The sequence below is a fragment of the Aulonocara stuartgranti genome (genome assembly GCF_965226115.1).
Source record: "Aulonocara stuartgranti genome assembly, chromosome: 9".
Lineage (NCBI taxonomy): Eukaryota > Metazoa > Chordata > Actinopteri > Cichliformes > Cichlidae > Aulonocara > Aulonocara stuartgranti.
Genome location: NC_138960.1, coordinates 33355929 through 33377922, shown reverse-complemented (window position 1 = coordinate 33377922; position 21994 = coordinate 33355929). Strand labels below are relative to the sequence as shown.

At 44.6% G+C, this 21994-nt stretch overlaps 2 protein-coding genes and 1 long non-coding RNA gene across 6 annotated transcripts in view; 2 read left to right on the top strand and 1 right to left on the bottom strand.

The window, feature by feature from the left end:
• tnikb (TRAF2 and NCK interacting kinase b) overlaps positions 1–9310 on the top strand; it is a 68504-nt gene extending 59194 nt beyond the window's left edge. For 3 of the 4 annotated variants that reach the window (XM_082545702.1, XM_082545699.1, XM_082545700.1), the window contains 4 exons: positions 98–247; positions 1787–1946; positions 5515–5654; positions 5739–9310. In XM_082545702.1, coding sequence (XP_082401828.1) covers positions 98–247; positions 1787–1946; positions 5515–5654; positions 5739–5822 — 534 coding nt within the window. In that variant the 3' untranslated portion in view covers positions 5823–9310. The remainder of the gene's footprint in view (positions 1–97; positions 248–1786; positions 1947–5514; positions 5655–5738) is intronic. The other variant, XM_082545701.1, reaches the window with a different exon arrangement.
• On the bottom strand, positions 8386–12143 carry LOC309713836. Its single transcript, XR_014278699.1, has 2 exons — positions 11131–12143; positions 8386–10678 (listed from the first exon to the last, which is right to left on the bottom strand). It is a non-coding gene; the product is annotated as an uncharacterized lncRNA (long non-coding RNA).
• A 72-nt stretch (positions 12144–12215) lies between these two features.
• eif5a (eukaryotic translation initiation factor 5A) lies at positions 12216–20044 on the top strand. Its single transcript, XM_082545705.1, has 5 exons — positions 12216–12283; positions 14256–14443; positions 16392–16496; positions 18261–18392; positions 18862–20044. Exons 2-5 carry the CDS (start codon positions 14276–14278, stop codon positions 18925–18927), a joined length of 471 nt encoding a protein of 156 aa, XP_082401831.1. The 5' UTR covers positions 12216–12283; positions 14256–14275; the 3' UTR covers positions 18928–20044.
• The last annotated feature ends 1950 nt before the right edge of the window (positions 20045–21994 follow it).

Here is a 21994-nt window from a genome sequence, read left to right as displayed (position 1 = left end):
TAGAGAGGAAATATCACACGCCTGATTCACAAAGTTATATCCAGCTGCTTTAGTGCATGACTGAACCTCAGTCAATCTTCTTTTCTCTGTCTGCCAGTCTTTCACTGACCTGCAGCATCGCCCCCAGCTGGTGGACCTGACTGTAGAGGAAGGGCAGAGGTTAAAGGTCATCTACGGCTCTAGTGTTGGCTTCCATGTAATTGATGTGGATTCTGGAAATCCCTACGACATCTACATCCCCTCACATGTAAGTGTGTGCGTGCGTGCGTGCGTGCGTGCGTGCGTGCGTGCGTGTGTGTGTGTGTGTGTGTGTGTGTGTGTGTGTGTGTGTGTTACTAGGACAGGCCTCCACAAAGTAAATCAGTAATTTCTAAAGTAAAGACTTGGTTTTAGCTCAGGGTAAAGTTAGGCTTGGGTTAGGTTTAGGCTTAGGCAGTGTGTGTGTGTGTGTGTGTGTGTGGTGTGTGTGTGTGTGTGTGTGTGTGCTGGTATTAATACACTGCTGCTTGTCTTCAGGGACAATTCTTCACAATGTGAATCACTTTGTAAGGCAGGGGTGTCCAACTCCAGGCCTCGAGGGCCGGTGTCCTGCAGGGTTTAGATCTCACCCTGGGTCAGCTCACCTGAATCACATGATTAGGTCATTACCAGCCTCTGGTGAGGAGGTAACTCAGCCATTTAAATCAGCTGTGATGGATCAAGGACACATCTAAAACCTGCAGGACATCGGCCCTGGAGTTGCCCACTCTTGGTGTAAATCTTTCCCACCACAAAAGCAATACTCCTACTATGGATGTACGTGGTTTCACAACAGTACGTCCTCTGAAAACAGCTGTGAACCTCTATTGTGCACGTACAGGGACCTGCCTTCCTTCGGGGAACATGTCCTCATAATATAATAAAGCCCAATGTAAAAGAATTAGGAGAGAGCCATAACTTCAATTTCAGTGGTTACAGGGAATTAAACTGGTAATTCCATAACAAATGTTTTAAAAGTTTTCTGACTTTACCCCAAAAAGTATTAAAAGTTTATTTTAGGTAACATTAAGGTTAAGTTTGGCTGTTGTTGTTGAAGCTGGTGCGAGGCTCTGTGGGGACACGCCCCCATAATTCATTCAGATGTTCCAGTTAGGCCGAGGTCAGACAGATAGCAGCTGTGGTTACAGTAGATCACACCGAATGAATCAATGTGCTGTAAACATGACTGCATATGTGTACTTTATATGTAACTGTGTTTGACTGCATGTTTAATATGAGTGTGATTTAAGGAGTGAACGTGTGAGGAAATGTGAGAGGATGAATGAGCTAATAGCAGAACAAATGAAATGGTGAATGTGTGACAGCCCCAGAACAGAAGTGATGAAGAGAACAAAGGAATGTGTGAGGAGGAGAGGCTGTAAGTCACAGATGGAAATGTTTCAGCGAGTGAGTGAATTAGCAGATGAATGAGTGAATGTTTGTTAGTGAATGAACTGGTGTTTGAATCCAGAGGCAGAGGGTGAATCGCTGTCCTCCTTTAACCCCGCTTTGGTTACAGTCAGAGATGGACGGGCCAAGGAGACGGTAACCACAGCAACCGCCTCTCATTGCTTTTGGCAGTCATGAATCACGCTGTGCTCGTGTCTGTTTCCATGGCAATTGCGTGGCTGAGGAGCGGGAGGCTTTATTGTTGCAGCAGTTTCTTCTCTCTCAGGGTGGGGAAGGGGGGATGTTAGAGGGGTCCAGCTCCTAACACCCCTGCCCCCACCCCATTCAACACCCCCCCTCCCGTCTGTCGTCCTGGCAGATTCAGGGTCAGGTGACCCCGCACGCCATCGTGGTTCTGCCCAAGACGGACGGCATGGAGATGCTGCTGTGCTACGAGGACGAGGGCGTCTACGTCAACACCTACGGACGCATCACCAAAGACGTGGTGCTGCAGTGGGGCGAGATGCCCACCTCCGTCGGTACGTCAACCAATCAGCTCGCTTTTCCCTGACCCCACTGACCTCTGACCTCTGATAAGCGGTCTCAGCAGATCATCTTTCACCCTCACTATCTACCACACCCCTTCTCCGCTCAGAGCAACACGCTTGCCTTTTCTTGCCTTTTGCTTTCGCCTGTAAACAAGAAGCCCAGACTGTCGTCTCACTCACCTGTTTCATTACCTGCTTAAAGGGATACAGCAGGTTTGGGCACTTGGTCAACTCAGAGCAGTGAGCTGATGAGAACAAACTGTCTCCATCGCCTCCGTTACCTCTTTCTACGTCTTTACCGTGTGAGAAAATTTAAGTCAGTTTATTTTAAAATCAGCACAAGATTTAGAAAAAGTAACCGTGCTGGCTCAGAGGGAGTGACTTTATTGATTTGAACTTTTACAAAAAGTAATCATGATTAAACTCTTTATATTACAAATATACTCTGCATACACTTTAGTCAACACATAGTGTGGCCACCCTGAAGCACACCTGGTTTATTTTCTTATGTAAGGTCCAAACTTCACTAAATGAACACCAGGTTTAATTCAGCAAGACATGAAACCAGGACTGAGATTAGGGGAGAGTGAGGGCCATTTTCTCAACGACTTCATTGCATTTTGACTTCTCTTTGCAACCCGAGCAACTGATCAGGACTAAAAGTAAAATGTTTAGTTAAATGTAGACAAAATGATTCAGTGGTCACATTCTCACACATCCAGCATTGACCTGGGGGAATTGCAACAAACTCGATGTGTCTGCAAATCCTTAAAACCAGGCAAGCTTTAGCAACACGCACACGCCAGGATCATGGAGAGTTTAGTGTCAGTGCTCTCATCACACGAGGGGTAAGTTGACCAAATGTATGACATCCCAAAACCTCGACGTATCCCTTTAACGTTAAGTGTTGAACATCCAGCGGCTGCATGAGCTGATAGCGGCGGATCTTTGCCTTCCTCACTCCCAGCTCTCACAAGTCGTTTACTGTCTGCTCGTTCTTCTTTGTGAGTTGAGTTTGTGTCGTGTGTCTGCTGTGTTAACTTCTGTCCTCTTGTTGTGTCTCGTTGTTGACCGTGAAACATTTCAAAAGGCACTTTCTCATCCGCTCTTCCTTTCATCCTTGATTGCTCGAGCTCTGCAGTAACCCGGTCCAGACAAAACGTTTGTGAGATCCAGCAGCAAAGCAACGAGATGAAAGCTCTGCACCAGATCAATGCAGGGGCAGCACATCTAAATTCATCTATTATTTAGAAGTAGCGTGAGTGCATCAGAGCGCAGCCGAGCATGAGGGGTGGATCTTGAATCTTACGATCCAAGTCAGTCAAAGCTGGTGTGTGTCTCCGCCCATCCTCACTCTTACAGATTTCTCTGTGCTTAACCCTGAATGACAAAAACACGTGTGTGACTGTGTCTCTGTCCTGGAGCACTGTTGCTGACGTGTCACATTTTCTGTGTGGGCATCGTCTCCTGTTAACATGTTTTTGTGTATTTAACTGTCAGACCAGATTGTCTCACAGCCAAGCCCGGCTTCGACCCCTCCCCCACCCCATAAAAACTTAAACGCCTGACTTATTTAACTCTCCGCTGCGCTTATAAACACCCAACCGATCCCAATCCTCCGTATGTGGGACCCTTTTTGTCTTTTCTCCCACATGAGAATAAAAAGAAGCACCAAGAAGCTGCACTGACCCTGGGTGACCAGGTGGACCGGCCTGAACACGGTTTTAATAACTTCTGATAAAAGAAAAGATATCAAAAAATCTATTAGTGCCACTTTTCCTGAGCTTGTAGTTTAGAGACTTTCCCTCCAGTATTCTGGTGACGCATTAATATAAATGAAATGGAAGCTTCTGGCACAACTTCACTGCACTGTGAAAGTGCATGAAAGAGAACAAAGATCTAAAGAGGTCAAAGCTCCAGCAACATTTATTAATTAACCTTCATCAGCCTGATCAAGAACTATACTGCACACAGCATGCAAGTAACATATGTAATAGAGTAGAGCAGGGGTCCCCAATCCCAGGCCTCGAGGGCCGGTGTCCTGCAGGTTTTAGATCTCACCCTGGGTCAACACACCTGTATCACATGATTAGCTCATTACCAGCCTCTGCAGAACTTCAGGACATGTTGAGGAGGTCATTTATCCATTCAAATCAGCTGTGATGGATCAAGGACACATCTAAGACCTGCAGGGACACCGGCCCTCGAGGCCTAGGACTGGGGACCCCTGGAGTAGAGAGAAAAAATTTACACCCAATCAGCTCCATCCTGTATATTTATACAGGTCATTTGGGGCGTGAACAGGAAGAGGATACATCTGAGTGATAATTTAAGTTTTTCCTCATACAGCGTTACACACATCCACTATGAGGGGGAAATAAATGTAAAACAAATAAACTGGTAAAAAGGTATATATAGATTTATAATTATGATCTTCTGGGGCGATCGTGGCTCAAGAGTTGGCAGTTCAGCTTGTAATCGGAAGGTTGCTGGTTCGAGCTCCGGCTCCGACAGTCTCGGTCGTTGTGTCCTTGGGCACGATACTTCACCCGTTGCCTACTGGTGGTGGTCGGAGGGCCCGGTGGCGCCAGTGTCCGGCAGCCTCGCCTCTGTCAGTGCGCCCCAGGGTGGCTGTGGCTACAATGTAGCTGCCATCACCAGTGTGTGAATGGGTGGATGTGTAAAGCACTTTGGGGTCCTTAGGGACTGAGTAAAGTGCTATACAAATACAAATACAGGCCATTTACAATTTCTCACTTAAGAAGTAAGAAATTAAGCAACACAATAAAATGTATAAAATCAAACTTCTTCTTATGATTTAAAAAAGAAGCTGAAACTTCTGGGGCTTAAATATTTATCTCTTTATCTTTTTTAACCCTCATTCAACCAGCAAGTGAAACTCTTGAGATTAAGGTTCATTTCCTCTGAGAGCGCGCTGGTCTGAGAGAGGCAGCATTAACAGAATAAAGCAGAGAAACCTCACACAGCAGAAATAAGGAGATCCTGAACTTTCCCACTGTAGTGCACATCACAAACAAACATTTCCCGCTAAACCTTCTTGAGACTTCACCATCATTTTAGGGGAGTGTTCATTTTAAAAGGCCACGGCTGTGCACAGCTGGGCGAGCTGTCATCATTTACTGGCCTCCACCCTGCGGACTCACGTTTCACAGTGTTCCCTAATCCTGCAACTAGGTTAAACTGGGTTCTGCTCTTACAGTTTTCCGATTGGCTGACTTTGCCCTTAAACGCTGTAATGACACTGCTGCTGGACAGCCCGGTGCAATGTGGCAGCTCAGATAACTGCTTCACATCAAAGCGACGAGGTTTGCCAGACAGCAGGCCTGCGACGCGTCTCTCCCAACGCTGGTCGTTCACATCCGTCAGAAACTGCTGCAATAATCTCCCGGAAGTGAGGCGGAGGAGGCCTCGAGGTGTGACTGGCCTGGGTGTGAGACTGGTGCTGAGTCTTCTCCTGTCCAACCCCCTTCTGTGTGTGTGTGTGTTTGTGTGTGTGTGTTTGTGTGTGTGTGCGTGTGCACCCTTTCCTCCCCTGCAGCCTACATCCACTCCAATCAGATCATGGGCTGGGGAGAGAAGGCCATTGAGATCCGGTCCGTGGAGACGGGACACCTCGACGGAGTTTTCATGCACAAGCGAGCTCAGCGACTGAAGTTCCTGACGGAGAGGAACGACAAGGTGAGTCTGTGCACACACAGCGCACACGAGCGAAGGCGCCACACCTGAAACACACCTGTATGACGTGCTGCCCTCTCCCTGCAGGTCTTCTTCGCCTCGGTGCGTTCTGGAGGCAGCAGTCAAGTCTTCTTCATGACCCTCAACAGAAGCTCCATGATGAACTGGTAACCCTTCCACCTCTTGGACCCGCAACCCTTGTTTTCTTCACCCCGAACATTGGCCACTGAGGGATGGAGGGATGACAGGAGGACGGTGTATGTGTGTGTAAATGTGTGCGCGTGCGTGTGTTTGTGGATAAACGGACAATTGAGCATCAGGAGAAAACTGCAGGAGTGTGCCCATCCCACACACACCCCCCCTCCAGCTGCAGGGGGCACTACAGGGCCCCCGCGGACGGTGCCACTGCCTGCTGAGCAAAGGCGACTCCTCGTGCTGTCGGCGGACGACGCCTCCTCCTCCCCTGCAGGCCAACGGCTGCTGTGGACATGCCGAGTAGCCTTCGACCTCCCCGTTCGATTGAGTGAGGAGCTGCAGAGTGTAGCACATCAGTGACTTTACATCACAGCAGTGTTCACACTGCGGGCACAGCGGCAGGTGGTTTGGCGTGTCACAGTGAAAGCTGGTACTGCTTCTTATACTGTGATTAAATTAGGTTAGAAGCATGAACGTCCACACTAAGCCTGCTGGATCTGACAGTTTTGTGGATTTGAGCGCCACCAAATGAACGTTGACGATCGTGAGGATGTTTTGTCACCTGCACACAACGTGGTTTCTGGCTGCCTTTAAGTTTCTGCTGAGACAAACTAGTCCCTCGAAATAATCGCCTTCCTTTGTCTTGATGCACATTTGACTCAGTAAGAAGTGAAAGGGGTGCGCACAGATGGCTTTATTTAAGGTAGTGTTAAAAGAATAGAGATCATGGCAAAGACTTATTTATAGCCAAAAGCGACTCGCTTTGCAGAATCTTTCAAATAAAGAATTTCAGGCTTTAGAAGAAGTTAAAAAATCCTCAGAGAGAAATTGTTTTGTTAGTTTCTCAAAAGCAGAGGAAGAGATGTGAATGACGCAGTGGAAAGAGAGTTAGTGTGACCTTAACCTCCCAGGACCTGGCGTCCACAGATGTGGCTTATTTAGACCAAAATGCTCAATTTTGCTCTACAAGGGCCTGATATCCACTTACGAGGACGTTTTACTGCCACTGTTGTATCGAAATTTTAAACAAATATCCTCATATGTGGCTCTGATGTTTCTTAGAAACAAAAATCAGGTAAAAAAAAAAAATCTGGTAATTCTGTGTTTAAATAATCATCAGGCCCCAATCAGCCCAAATATCAAAGAGAAATTAAACATGCTGCCGTGGAAGAGTTCAGGTCTGAGGAGGTTAAATGACTAACACAGTCTCAAAGCTTTCTATTAATCAGTGACAAATCTAGCTACAGTTTTGTGGTGACAAGTCTAACCCCGTTTTTAACCCTTACTTTAATCAGTCTGGGCTCATAAAAATAACCTGACAGTTTGTGTCCATGAACATGACAAAAACAGTTTGCCTTGTCACGACTTTCATGTTTTGTTATGAGACTGTGCTGACATGAGAAATGATGGCCGAGTGCAAAATAGACGCTCACGCTGAGCTTATCAGTAATAATTTTTACTTTTTTAGTAATCCATACCCGTTCAGTACACGTTCTACGAACCGAAGAGAGCAAAGTCTGAGTCGAGCCCTGACGCTGTCCCCCTCGGATGCATGTTTTCTGTTATGTGAGCAGCTTCTGTCATATTTCAGGCCTGCGTCGAGAGCAAAACCACTGGGTGTGCATCACTGTGGCCTTACTAGAGCTGTATCGGCAGTATAGGCAGCTTCTGGGTTGAAAAGCAAAGAACCTTTTCAATGGTGATCAAACCACATGTTTATTGGTATTATTGAGGTGTCAGAACCCGTTAAGGATACGGGGGAGGACGTCAGATGTCATCTTTATGGAGGAAAGACTCAAACATGAAGGCTCTTCCTCACAGTGGCTAATACACGTTATGAATTTAACACTGGAATCTATCTGCAGATATCCAAACCTGCAGAGCCAAAGCTGTGTCTTATATGTGAACTGGAAGAAGCTGAATCGGTGCTTCCAAAAACCAACAAATGTGTGTGTTGAAATTCTAAAACACCCAGGCTTAGTGTGGATAAGCTGCTTGTTGTCACGCCGATAACGATGGCGGTTAAATGTTTTGTCTCAGACCGATGTAGCTCTTTGTTCCAGCAGGAAACCACGAGGCCGTGCAGACGGCGTTTCTCACAGTGTGAACACTGATGCTGCTGCTGTTCTTCCCCGTCGGAGGCTACAACAGTTCAGACGAGCAGCGAGTGTCGCGGAGCTGCTGCACAGCCGGCTGCTTTGTCCCGGTTTGTTCCCAGCAGGGGGAGGGAGGTTGTAGATATTGTACCATTGCTGCAACAGCAACACAACAACAAAAGTATTCCCGTCATTTTCTCACAGGAAGAACTCAGCTGTAGAGTAGGCGCCACCTTCTGGAGGTTTTTACTCTCGTCTGTCCACGCTGCTGTGTGCACTCGTGTAAATACTCACTTTGATGTTAAGGACAGACAAAGAAAATAATGACAGTCTAGCTTTTTATCCTTTCTTTTCTGGCTCATCCCTTTGTGAATCTGTCGACGCTTTAGGGGGACTAAGCTCAAAAGTTTAGTTTGGATTTTTCTCTCCATAATTCATTTGCCTTTATTTCGTTTTTGCATGATGGCATTCATGTTTTTTTACCCGCCGTTACTTGTTATGAGTTGTAAATTTGAGGCAATACGCGGTGGGGCGGGGGACGTCTGACTGTGTACCCTACATCTCTGAGCTGAAAACAACAGCTGGGCTTTTATCTGCTGAACTGCACACTGGAGGATCACACGTTTACCATTAAAGTTTTTATGTTCACGATCATTTCCAGAGTGCAGCTGGTAAAGAGCGAGCAGGAGCGTCTTCTTAAAGGCTGGAGCTGAGCCTTTGCTGACTGTACGCGCTTGTGTTTATAGAAGGAAGCTGCTCCATCCTTTACTTGATCTTCTTTTGCTGTTTTTAAAAGAGATGGTGGAGGGGGCGAGTGATGGCGCGTTAAGGCCAGCTGAAGCCTTTTACATGTGCAGGATGTTAGCAGCACCCTGTGAATAAAGGTCAGGAGGCAGGGTCAGCTTGAGAAACCATAGATTAAAAAAAGAGATATATACTGTAAGAATTTTCGTTATGATGATGATATCCTACTGATCATTTTAGAGAAAGACAAAAAAATAATGTTCACTTATTAAAGCATAGTTGTCTTTCTACAGAATAGAGAACATAGCTATAAGAATTTCTAAAAAAAAGTCAAACAGTACAATGTTTTTATTGTGGTATTATTTGTATTTGTATTTCAATTTTTGTACGTATCAAGACTGTGAACATATGTACGATTGTTAGCCTCTGAGTGTGCGTGAGTGTGCGTGAGTGTGTGTGTGCGCGTGCGTGGAGGTGAGCAGGTGTGTGCACAGGTGTGTGACATGCATGTGAGTTTTCACCCCGTCTGAATCACTGGAATCAATCAAAAGACAACCTCGACCTGGTAACACGCATCTGTGGTGTTGGGAATTCTACAATAAATGTCCTCTCCTTGTACAGCAACCACACCTGACCCGCTCTCTTTATTCATACCCGAGTCACACGGCAGCTTCTGTGTTCTGAGTGAGATAAAGACCTAATAGGAAAAACACTCATTTGTTTTAGTCCCAGAGTTTCTACAGGCTGCAGCACAGATTCACAAACAGTCCCGGAAACACTCCTCAGAGATTTTGTTCCATATTGAGATGAAAGCATCGCACAGTTGCTGCAGGTTTGTTGGCTTCACATTCACAAATTCTGACGCCACAACCATGCCACATTCAAAGTCAGTTAAATTACCTTTCTTCCATCTGAATGTTGCAGACCAGGCAACATTTTTGCACTCTTCTGTGGCTAACTTTTAGTGAGCCTGTGTGGTCTGTAACCTCAGGAGGCTCAACGGGCGTGGTCTTCTGCTGCTGTTGCACATCTGCTGCAAGCTTTGTGCTCCTCTGCACACCCTGGTTGTAACAACTCGTTAATTAAGTTATTGTTGCCTTCCTATATATTCAAAGCGGTCTGGAAAAATTGACTTTATGTACAAAACATCCATGTATGTTGTTAAAAAGATAACTGAATGTGGCAAGGCTGTACTTTAGGGTAATACCAATTTGTACCAGATGGTGTTGTTATTCAGTGTAAGCTTTATTTAACAAGGCAAGTTATAAAGAACACGTTTTTATTTCCACTGACAAAAAAGTAAAGCATCTTGAAGAAATGGAAGTAGAGCTAAAAGGAACGTTTAAAGAACCAGAGCGTGTCATCTGAAAACATCGGAACACCTAGTTGGGAAAAAAGCTGCCAGACTTAAAGCTGACTGAGGTCCTTTGGGATGACCTTAAACATCCCATTCATCCTGGAATATCCTCCAGTGTGGCTGAATTAAAACATTTCTTCAAAGAAGAGTGGGCCAAAGTTCCTCCACAGTGATGTGAAACACTTGTTGTCCATTATCACAAACACTTGTTTGCAGTTTTTACTGGTGAGGGAGGCACAACTAGTTTAAGAGGCAACTGGGCAGCAGATCAGGAGGACTGCACCTCTCTGACTAACATTAAAATTTGTTTTATCAGAAATGTTTAAGTGTGACAAATGTGCAAAATAGATTCAAATAAATAAATCAGGAAGTAGCCAAATCCTTTTTAACTGTAGACACATGCATGTTCCTTTATCCATCAAACACTGAGCTGGTCACTGCATGGGCTTCAGGGAAACTACAGAGAACCACCAAGAGTGACCAAAGCTCAGTGCATCTGCACATTATGTTCACACTCTACCATGTAACGTCTTAATGCATGCTCGATCCAGGTAAGGAAATCCCAAAACGTTGATTCTGTTCATCAGGATGTAACGTTTTCAGCGGGAGAAACGTTCTGCCACTCATCCAAGTGACTACAAAAAACCAAAATAACAAGTTTCAGAAACGTACCGCACACAAAGAATTAAAGAGGACATCACACAGCCAGTACCCCTGATGGGATCAGGGGCATTAGTACACGTTTCTCGGCTAACATTAATGCTGAATGTGTTATGTTGAAGCAACATATGGTTAAAGCCAAACTAATGGATGGAGACCTTAAACTTCATAGCATCTACAGAGTAAAAGGATCTTTACATATTTATCAGTACTTTAAATTAGTATTAAATGTACTGAAGGAGTGAGGAGTGTCCTAAGAAGATGGAAGGAGTTTTGCCACTAGGAGGCGTTAGAGAAAATTCACTGATTCTATGTTATACATGAATACGAATGTCATGTATATGATCGCCTAATGGCGATTTATTCTTGCCACTAGGTCATGTAAATATCTAGGAGCAGTTTATTAAGGTTCAACAAAACACCTCACCAACGTTCTGCATGTCTTCCTCCACTACATCCATGAACCTTCTCTGAGGTGAGGTCTTCCTCCTTTCCGCTAGTTCCATCTTCATCATCCTTTGTCCATTATAACCCCAGTCCTTCCTCTGCACATGTCCAAACCATCACAGCCTTGCTTCTCAACCTGAGCTGTTCCTCTGATGTTTTAATTAACATCTTCAGCTCTTCCTCCTGTTTTTGTTGTCAGTACCACCGTGTCCAATTCATACATCACAGCAGGCATCGCTACCATCTTGAAAACCTTCCCTTTCAGTCTTGCTGCTATCCTTCTGTCACAAATAAACATCTGCACCCACTCGACTCTGCCTGCACTCTCTTATTCACTGTCCATTGCTTTGGCTGGTTGACCTCAGGTATTTAAACTCATCTATCTTCACTACCTCTGCTCCTTGCAGCCTCACTGCTACACCGATCTCCCTGTCATTCATAAATGTCTTTTTTCTTCTGATTTTCATCCCTTTTCTCACCAGTGCATACCTCTACCTCTCTGCCACGTGCTCCCTGCTGTCACTACAGCTCACAATATCATCTGCAATACCATAGTCCACAGAGCATCCTGACAGACCTTATCTGTCAGTCTGTGCACCATCACTGCAAACATGTAGGGACTCAAACCAGGCCTGTCACTTCTACAGCACACCTCCCCACTGTCTCAGTGCCCTGCACCACCCTCAGACATGCATGAAGCTATTCTGCTGATCTGATCGTTACCTTTTTTCTTAACCTACCTTCAGTAACTCTCCCATATCGTCATGGTATGACTCATCAACTTTATCCCTCTGTACCTAGTAAAGCTCTGTACATCACATTTGTTGTAATAAAAAGACCTCATGCCCAATATTAAGTATTAGAAATAAATACCTCGTGTTTAACAAAATATTAGCCAACCTAAATCTAATCCATACCATTGTGTAAGTACATTACCAGGATTTTTTTTTAAAAAAAAAGTAGTATTTTTGTATTCTCTTGGCCGGGTTGCCATGTTTCCCTCAGACTTGGCATCCCTTTCTGCCAGGCTGCTACCGGAACACATAAACGCCCCTCCCCTCCTTTCTTCCTCTACGGATGCTGCAGTCAAGTTGGCCGCGCATGCGCACTTTAGGTCCTCTTTTTCTTGGAAGGTAAGTGTGGCATGGCGCGTGTTGCTGCCTTGGGGGGGATAAACGGTGGACTTTAGCGGTTTTTAGGTGACCCATTAACGATTTCAGAGGTATTAAAGTAGTCATGTACTGGTTTGAGATGCCGAGGGAGTAGTTAGTCGGTTTCCCGGTGGATGTAGTCGGTGGCAGGGTAGGGTGTGGGTGTCCATGTTCCGACTAGCGCTAGCATGCTGAATCAAAGGGACATGCGGCCTTCGGCGGCGCGCTCCGTGGAAGCTGCTTGTCATTCTCCGCGCTAACGCTCTTGTCTTCGGTTCGCGGTTAAAATCCGCACTGTTAACCGACGACCCGGCGGGCCGATCAGGAAAAAACAGACTGATGGTTTGTACCCGGTCCGCTGTCGATCCGAGATTAATCCGCGCCTTTATTTGGACCGAGCTGAATGGACGGCTAGCTCGGTTAGCCGCCGCTAGCAGCGCGTTAGCTCGGATAACGGGACTTGGTGTTTGTGAAACAGCAGCGCACGTTGGCCAGCCGCAAATCTCGCGGCATCGAAATCCTGTCCCGATAGCGTTACAATAAATGGTTATAAACCAAAACATCCAGAATAAAACGTGCTAATTTTAGCGTTTGATGCACTATTCTCTGCTGTCTTCACAGCGCTATGTTACATTTGTAAACTCTGAGCCAGCTTAACTTCTGATCATTAAAAGATTAACCTTTAATTTATTTATGTGGCACCGATGGGGCGAAGAAGTGGCTGCGAGTGAATTTTGACTTTGAACTTCATGCGTCCACTGGGCTTGCTAACATTTGCGATAAAACTGCTGCGGCAGATTGAGAAGTGGCGCAGCCGTCCAGCCTCGTGTCGAGCCGGGGTGGCGACGTCCACGTTTCGGCGGAGCTTAGGGATTTGTTTTTTTCTTTTTCAAATTGGATATTCAAAATGTATAACTCGGATCACACTCAAATTAATTTCCCAGCAGATCAAGAGGACTGCACCTTTATTCATTTATTTATTTATTTTACAATAGAAATCTCGCGATATCTACCTAAAAGTAGCAGAGAGCTCTGTGGGGCCCAGGAAAAGGCTGCGGTAGTCTAAATCAAAGCAGGAAAGAAAACTGTTAAAGTGGCTCAAAACTCAGCCGAGCATAGCAGATTTATTAAAGTAGAAACACTTTTTTTTTTTTTTACATAATTTTTAAAAATTGCAATGTTTACAGCAAAATCCCCTAATTTGCTTTTTCTTTGGTATTAATGTTAATATATTAAACAAGGCTGTATTGAATTGCTTTTTTTTAATCAATGTATGCCCAAGGTAGTGTTTCAACCCTTTAAAAATGGGGAAGCAGTCGGGGGCTGTGGTTTACATTGGGTCAAAATCAAAGCCACAATCAGGCATGTTTAAATATCATGAAACTCCTTAAGCTTTAGCTGAGTTGAAGTAGAATCAATGTTTTTCCAGCAAGCATTAAACTCTGACAAACATTGCAAACATTTAATTCACAGGACTCTATCTACATCAGGCTGCTGTTGACAACTGTCATGAGATTCATGTTTTCCCTCATTAACTACTGTGAAAACACCAACGCCGACACTTTAAGTCCTCTGTTATGTACAGAACAACTATTATATTTGACCAGGGTCAGGGATGCCAAAACTGTTGTAATTTAACCACAATTTGGCAAATGTATGAAAGTGGAATATTTACTGGGTCATTTTACAGGGTTTTTCCCCGTAACACTTGACATCAGAAGCTTTGAAATCAGGATGCTATTGGACAGATGTAAGAGGTGTATTGAACGTGGTCATCTGTTTCAAGTGTACACTTGACTAGGTCAGGTTACCTTCTGATTTTTGCTCGCTGTCGTGTTAATGCCATGTCTTTCTCCACGAGAACCTAACCCTGTGACTGCTTAGTGTGGAAGTCTGTCGATATAAATTTCTGTGCTTGATTTCGGGGTTAGTGATGTGTAACTGTCTCCACCAGCGCCCCAGACCCATCGCACCATGGCAGATCCCGATCTCGATTTCCAGACTGGTGAGTCTGGCGCCTCCGCCACCTACCCCATGCAGTGCTCTGCTCTGCGTAAGAACGGCTACGTGGTGCTGAAGGGTCGTCCCTGCAAAATTGTGGAGATGTCAACCTCCAAGACCGGCAAGCACGGACATGCTAAGGTAAACTCAGAAGCTGTTTAGTCCTCTTCTTTTATTTCAGATCATTTTGTACCGCATGGTAAAGAGCATTGGTCAGGACAGAAAAGGGGGACCATGAACATGAAACAGGACAACGCGCAGAGTAAAGACCAGACAGGCTGAGAGCTTTCAGGTGGAGGACTGCTGAAAGCTGCAAAGTTTAACATAAAGTTTTGGAGCAGTACCTGAGGCTCGGCCTGGATTCTCAGGTTTCAAACCTGTCTGATCCAAACTGCATGATGTGTGCCTTTACTAAAACAAGGCCTTCTTATCTTTACTCACAGTGTTCCTGTGTGTACTTTGCCCTCACATGGGACTCCGTCATGATAAAAATGGGGGGGTTTTCAGTTTAGTGTTCCACGACCACAAAATGGGACAAATGTAGTCCTTAGATTTGAGTCCCATTGAAGATGCCTTCTGACCTTTTTATTGGTTGATTTATATTAACATGATGGTAATCTCCATCTTAGTACTAACAAAATGAAATCCAATAATTATCTGGGCTTTTCTGACTGAAGCGGCCTTCTGTGCAGCCAGGTTTCAGTTATAGCAAAGACTTACTACAGCCCAGCTTTGTAAACCTGGTTAAATACTTAAATCTGCCTGTCAGAAGCTTTAGGGAGAAATCCAAAATTTGAAACAAGTGTTGAGTAATTGAAAATGAATAGAGAGTAAAGCTGCAGTGGATGTTTGTCTGAATTTCCCAAGATTTTGTGGTTTACCAAACTCGGATATTTTAATGTGTGAAATTTTTATTTTTCATCACTTTGTGCCTTATAACAGCCGTCCCCAACCTTTTTTGCACCATGGACCGGCCTTTAAGGTGTCGCGGATAAATGCAACAAAATAAAACTAGTACCGGTACCGAAAAAAAGAAAATTTATTCATAACACACGTGAAAAGACCCAGAAAGACCGAGTTAACGATAAAAACGATGACAAAATAACGCTGAAAACCGATACATTTCACACCTGAGCCTCAACTCTCGCGGCCCGGTACCAAACGACTCACGGACCGGTCCGAGGCCCGGGGGTTGGGCCTCGGATGCTAGATTAAACTAAGCCTCACTCTTAAAGGTTCTGTTTTTAAATCAGTCTGTTCTTCTTTCAGACAATGACCTAAAATCTGTTTTTGTGCCAAAGTGTTTGCAGGGAAAATCCAGAGTTGACAAAATTGAACAACCTTTTTATGTCACGTTTTATTGAATGTTCCATTTCAGCTTGGAAAGATTCAGATCTTAAATCTAATTAAACGTTTACTTCCATCAGGATGATGTGACTCTAAAAGTCTAAAGATAGATGGCAGCACAGTCGATTGTTGCATAGAGCAGTGACACAGTGAAAATGCACAATAAGCATCACTCGACATGAAATGCACGTTAAAACTAAGCAGACCTGAAACAAAAGATCTCATTGAGCCAAATAAAGGCTGGTAGTGATGAAGCTGGGTACCTGTAGCCTGCACCGTATTTAATGTCACTTTGAATCAATTCAGTGAGGGCAAAAAAATCTGGAAAACTTCTGCTCATTCAATTTGGGTTTTAAAAAAAAGTTTGATTTTGCAGCTGATTGCAGGAGCAGCAGATTTAATTGCATTTTTTAGTTAAGTGCAAACTTTCAGACTGATGGAAGGAAGAACACTTGGGACCAAAGATGACTTTTCATGCAGATTTTGAATTGGTGTAACTTCAGAATCGAGCTTTAAGTAAACCAAAATAGCCCCTCATAAAAAAGAATATGTGGTTAAGCTGAAACCGTAACGCAGGCCGTCGGACAGTAGGCTAAGGTTTCTGTTTAGGCATTTATTGAAGTTTGACCCTGGGCTGGTGTGATGCATGACACTGGCAGGTTGATCAGTTGCTGTTGTGCTGCTTTCAGTGGCTCCTGTTTTCTTTGTTTAAACACTTGTGAATTCCTCATCTTCCCTTCAGGTTAACCTGGTTGGCATCGACATCTTCACCAACAAGAAGTATGAAGATATGTGCCCCTCCACCCACAACATGGATGTTCCCTCCATCAAGAGGATAGACTATCAGGTACTTCCTGTCAGCTGACTGTTTGAAAAGGCTACATGGTGGTTGAGCGGATACATCATCTGGTGTTTGGGTTCCCAGTCGTTGCCTCCCAACAGTGAGTCAGCAGGTGGAAATATTCACAGGGCGTCTTTCTGTTGTGTGAATCAGTCAGTCCAGAAACCTGAATTGAAGTTTGTTTTATAGTCGGAGAAATGTTTGGGATAAGAGCAGAACACGTGCTGCTGAACCTCATCGTCCCTGTGGATTTTTTAATGTTAGAATGGAAGGAAACATTTCCACTCACTCATCCCACTCACGCTAAATAAGCCTGCAAATAATCCAGTCACTAACATTCATGTTGGAGAAAATGAGACGTAAGCTTTAAGAAATGGGCGTCTTTACATGAACGGCTCAGATATCTGCTAAAATAAAGATGTGACCACTCGGGTTTCAAAGGTCGGGTTCATCGGTGAAGCGGTGCAGCTGAGATGAACCCTGAGTAACCTCTGGCTGCTGCACGCAGCTGGTTCCAGGCCTTTACCACAGTGCAGATAGAATTTGAAATAAAGTGTAACTGGTTGTGGTCTTGTGTGTTTCTGAGCCAGTGAAAGTTTCTGTACTGTCCTTCTTTTGCTCACTACCTTTACATTTTTATCACGTTGTGGGATAGTCGGCCCAGCATCCAATACCTAAACATGCTGAGTTTGCAAATGAACACGTTTCTATGGAAACGGCACAAAGAGTCCGAATAATTAATGTACATTAGTGCACTTTGCATGGATACATTTCTCATGCAGAGCAAACAGCTAAACTGTCATGTTACAGATGTGCTACCACAGCTGCTTTAATCCAATGGTGTATAATTAGCATTTATGCTCCAGGTGACTGACTGCAGATGTGTGTACAGGTGTGTTTTCACTCTGTGTGTTAAAGTGTGAGAGGTGCTGAGGCTCAGCTGCAGTCTGCTCACGTAAAGTTCTGTCAGAAACAAACACGGGATCGTTTAAGTGTTCGTCGGCTTCATTCTACAGTTGTCTGTATCAGGATGGACTTTGTTTTATTTTTCAGTGAAGTGCCGGTCTTTACTTTGTGCTGTGATACTTTTGCATATGACAGCAAAACCAAACTGAGCACAGCTGGTTAGGTGGTTAACCTAAATAAAAAGTAAAGGTTCTGTCTCCTGTACGCTTCACATTAATAACTTGCATCATTAAAGAAAATCTCTAGTTTAACTTTCCTTCATCTGTGGCTTGGAAATGGCCAAATCCTCTCAGTAAGGATTTTTGGGCACTGCTGGGGTTTCCTGGTCTCAGAGGTGATTACACGTGACCATCCACGACATTTAGTGTCAGGATGGAGGCTTGGTATAATTTGATTGTTAACAAAACTCGTTTTTCTTTTTTAAACAGGTCATATTTCCCACAGTCCTGGAAATTTGATGAGCACTTTACCCTTGAATAAATAAAAGGCTACTTGGAGTTGACAGATTTCTGAGATTCAGACATGGCTAGAAATTGACTTCGTATCATTTTCTGGCTGAAAAAAACCAAACTAACATTAAAGTTGTGCTGAAAGTCATTAAAATGTTTATTACGTTGTGGAAAGTTTTCCTTTGTGATACATGTGCAGGAGTGACTCTGGTGCTATACAGCTGGAATAGCTTCATTTGGGACTCAGAAACTTTGAACTGTGGCCAGACTGGAGAATGTGGATCGCATGTTTTTATTGTGACCAGCTTGAGGTCTGTGCAGATGTGATCAGTGAAGTCTTTTTGTTTTTCTGCAGTTGGTTAACATCAATGAGAACTATATGTCCCTGATGAGCGACAACGGCGACATCAGAGAGGACCTGCGCGTCCCCGACAATGAAGTCGGCAAGGAAATCGAGTCAAAGTTCGAGGCGGGTGAAGAATTCATGGTGAGTTTAGTCTTTTCATATAATTCATATTTGTCAGCCCGACCTGAAGCCCCGTTGTAGCTGTCACAGTGGTGAATCTGTCTAAAGCACAATGGTGTGGGCTAATTCCTGGGCTGTGAAACAGTTTGTCATCAGTATTAAAAAACAACCTTGTTTTTGGGTCATAAATTGATTAAACTTCCGTGTAGTCTTGGAAAGAAAAGCGTCTGGACTTTGAGTCGCTTGAAGACGTTCCACCTCTCATCCGAGAAGCTTCTTCAGTTCTGAACTGAAGAAGCTTCTAGACTAGGAGGACCTGGATGACTGAGAAGCTTCACAGACAAGCTTCCATGTAGCTGGAGGCTTCGGGGTTGGGAGTCCTGACCCGGGAGCAGAGGGTGGAGATGGCGAGGAGGGCGAGAGCTGCACGTGTAACGTTTCAGATGATTGACTTGAACACGTTGTTTGTGTGTCTGTGCGCTCTCCACAGGTCACCGTGATTGCTGCCATGGGGGAGGAATGTGCTGTCGCTACCAAGGTCTTGGCCAGCAAATAAGGAGTTGATAGACTTTGCTGCCCGGACAACAAGCACCACCCACAACCAGTCTCTTGCATTCTCATTGGTTCTGTCACCAAAGCGTCGGCCTTCACAGACAACCTCAATCATTCTGTTGTGATCTCTCTCTCTCTCTCATCATTGATCTTTTATTTCTCCCCCCCCCCTCTGCTCCTCCTCCTTTTGGTTTCTCCTTTCCATTTGCTGTTGGGATTGTTCCGCCGCAGCTCGCTGCGTGGTCCTCTGCCTGATCACTGAGGTTTTGTTTGGCAACTTTATATAAAACGACTTCAAAACAAAAACACGATCAGTCGCTCAATTCCTGCGTATTCTGTTTGCCTTCAGACGTGTTGGTTTTGCCACTCACATTCCTGAATGTTGAAATAACAGCGGGATTCAGCTTTTGTATGATTATTTTTTTATATTCTTTAGATTGAATACAGCAGGTTTAAAGCCTTTTAGAGGGAAGGGGATCAGGGGTCGGGGAGGGGCTGGTTTTGAGTTAAAGCCGTGGGAGGGAGGGAGGGTTGCCCCTGTAGATACTGAATTCTGGATTAGGTCGCCCCTCTAGCAGCCATACCGCTTTCCAGCATGGCCTTTGAGTGCGACTAGGTCCCTTTTATTTTTATTTCCCCTCCCCTGATCGGGGGATCGTGGTGGCCGGCACGTAAAGAGCACTCGAGGTCCCCCCCAGCATGTCAAAGCTCTAAAACCAAGATTTCTTTTCTCCCTTTCCCCCCTCCCTTAAAGAGAAAAAAGAAAAAGAACAGAAACTTCAGTGATTAACCCTCGTGATGCCAGTCTCTTGTCTGTGTAGAAGTTTGAGGGGGCGTGAGGGTCCCGTGCACTCGCACCTCTCGTCCATCGGGGCCATCCCCCAAATACAAAAAAAGAGGAGTGTTGTTTCGTTTTTAAGAGGGCGTGAGTGTGTGGCAGTGTGGGCCTCCGAAATGTGGGAGGCGGTTTGCAGTGAGGTGTGTGTTTCTTTTTTTTGAGGGGCTCGATCGGGTTGGGGAGGGTGGTAGAGTTGCAAACGTTTTTTGTTCACTCGAGGCCTTTGTCACCTGACTGGAGATGGCAAAATAAAAACGATGAAACAAATGGAGAAAAACTGCAACCGATGTGTGGTTTTCTGTCTCAAGTATTTTATGGTCTCAAAGGTGGGTGAGCGGGCTGCTGTATCATGTATTTCAAAGTCCTTATTTTGTCATTTATATGCTTAAAAATACTAAACACTGCTCACGGCTCAATTCCAGCTCCTTGTTTTTATTTCTGGACCCTGCTAGAGTCGCCTTTATCACTGCTGTCAATCTAAATGATCACCTCGCACAGATATGAAAATAAGTGTTCTCACTGACTCGTCCTTTGTTGGTGCCGTTTTACTCTTCTGTGGAACTACAAACTCCCTCGTGGGTTTAGTTAATGCTGAGCTAAGACGAAGCTCTGTTTGATTTAATCAGAGAAAAATTAGTTCAACTGCGGAGAAATGCTTTGGGAACTTTTAGCTCTGTGACTTGACCTCATTGAGGCAGCTTTATTCTATGATAATCCCAGTAGTACTTTTCATACAGCGCTCCACAAAATCCACCTTTCAAACGGCTTCACAGGAGCAGCAGAATCAAACTATAGTGAGAAATGTTGCAGAAAAACTCTGAAAAGTCCTAAGAATTTAAAGATGCGACTTGAAGGAAACGAGCGCCTCCATCCTCCTTCCATCCAGCAGGCTGTTCCAGACCCTCGAGGTCCAGCTGGGTCCCTGAAGCCAACTGAAGACTGCTTCCTGAGGCTCTTGGGTAGGTATTTCTGAGCGGGGGTGTGGTCCTGAAGGCCTCTAGGAGTAAACAAATATGAATTGATTCCTGATTGGCTGCCCATTGTAAGCAGAACTGACTGAGCAGGAGGTGGGTGGGGCTTCTTTTTAAGGCTTGTCTGTAAGATTCAGTGAGTTGACCATATTTACAATGGAGCACTGTTGTTCTTTTTGAACTTGGACAAATGTACATCAGCAGAATCCTTTCTCTCCACCAGCTGATTCGTTCAGTCTGAAACATCGCAGCTGTCTCCCTATAACGATGTTTGAGAAAGAGTTGAAGTGAAAACAGTAGCAGGGATGTTCATGAAGCCTGCAGATCCTCGGCAGTAAATCCCATGACCCTACTGAAGTTGGAGGAAGATACTTTCCTGCAGGGTGTAGTGTAGCTGCGCCGTATCAGGGAGCAGCAAAGCACCACAAAATGGTCGTTTTCGAACATCCTGGATGTTCTGCTTCACGGCTCCTGTTATACATGTGACGAGTGATCGGAAGCAACAGTAGTTTGAAATACCGGAGTTATCTTTTGTTGTCTGGCTTTTCTTACCCCAAACTCCTCAATAAGCTACCCCAGAGTTACTCAGACTGATAAGCACATTAGATTAGATGAAACTTTATTAACCCCTCGGGTGGGTTCCTCCAGGAAATTCAGTTTCCAGTAGCAAAGCACCGAAGAAGTTGCATGTTGCAGATACGATAAGGGAAATGAGAGTCAGGATATAAGCATAAATACACCATATATATATATATAGATATAGATATATATATAGATAGATATAGATATCTATCTATCTATCTATCTATAGATAGATATATATCTATAGATACAGAATATACAAAATGGATTAATAGGATTGCTCATTTGAGTGAGTTTATTGCACAGTGATTATTGCACAGTCGAATATAAGAAAAGAAAACAAAACATATATATTGCACCGTGTAGAAAAGCACCTACAGCTTAGTTGTTCCCCCCTCCTTTGTCCTCCTGTTTCCCCTCCCTCTCCCCTCCAGAGAGGAGTTAAACAGTCTGATGGCGTGTGGGACAAAGGAGTTTTTAAGTCTGTTAGTTCTTGTCTTGGGGAGAAGCAACCTGTCACTGAACAGACTCTTCTGATTGTTAATGGCCATGTGCAGAGGATGCCCAGCATTGTCCATAATGTCCATCAGTTTCTTTAATGTCCTTTTCTCTGCCACTGTCACCAGAGTGTCCAGCTTCATGCCGACCACAGAGCTAGCCCTCCTGATCAGTTTCTCCAG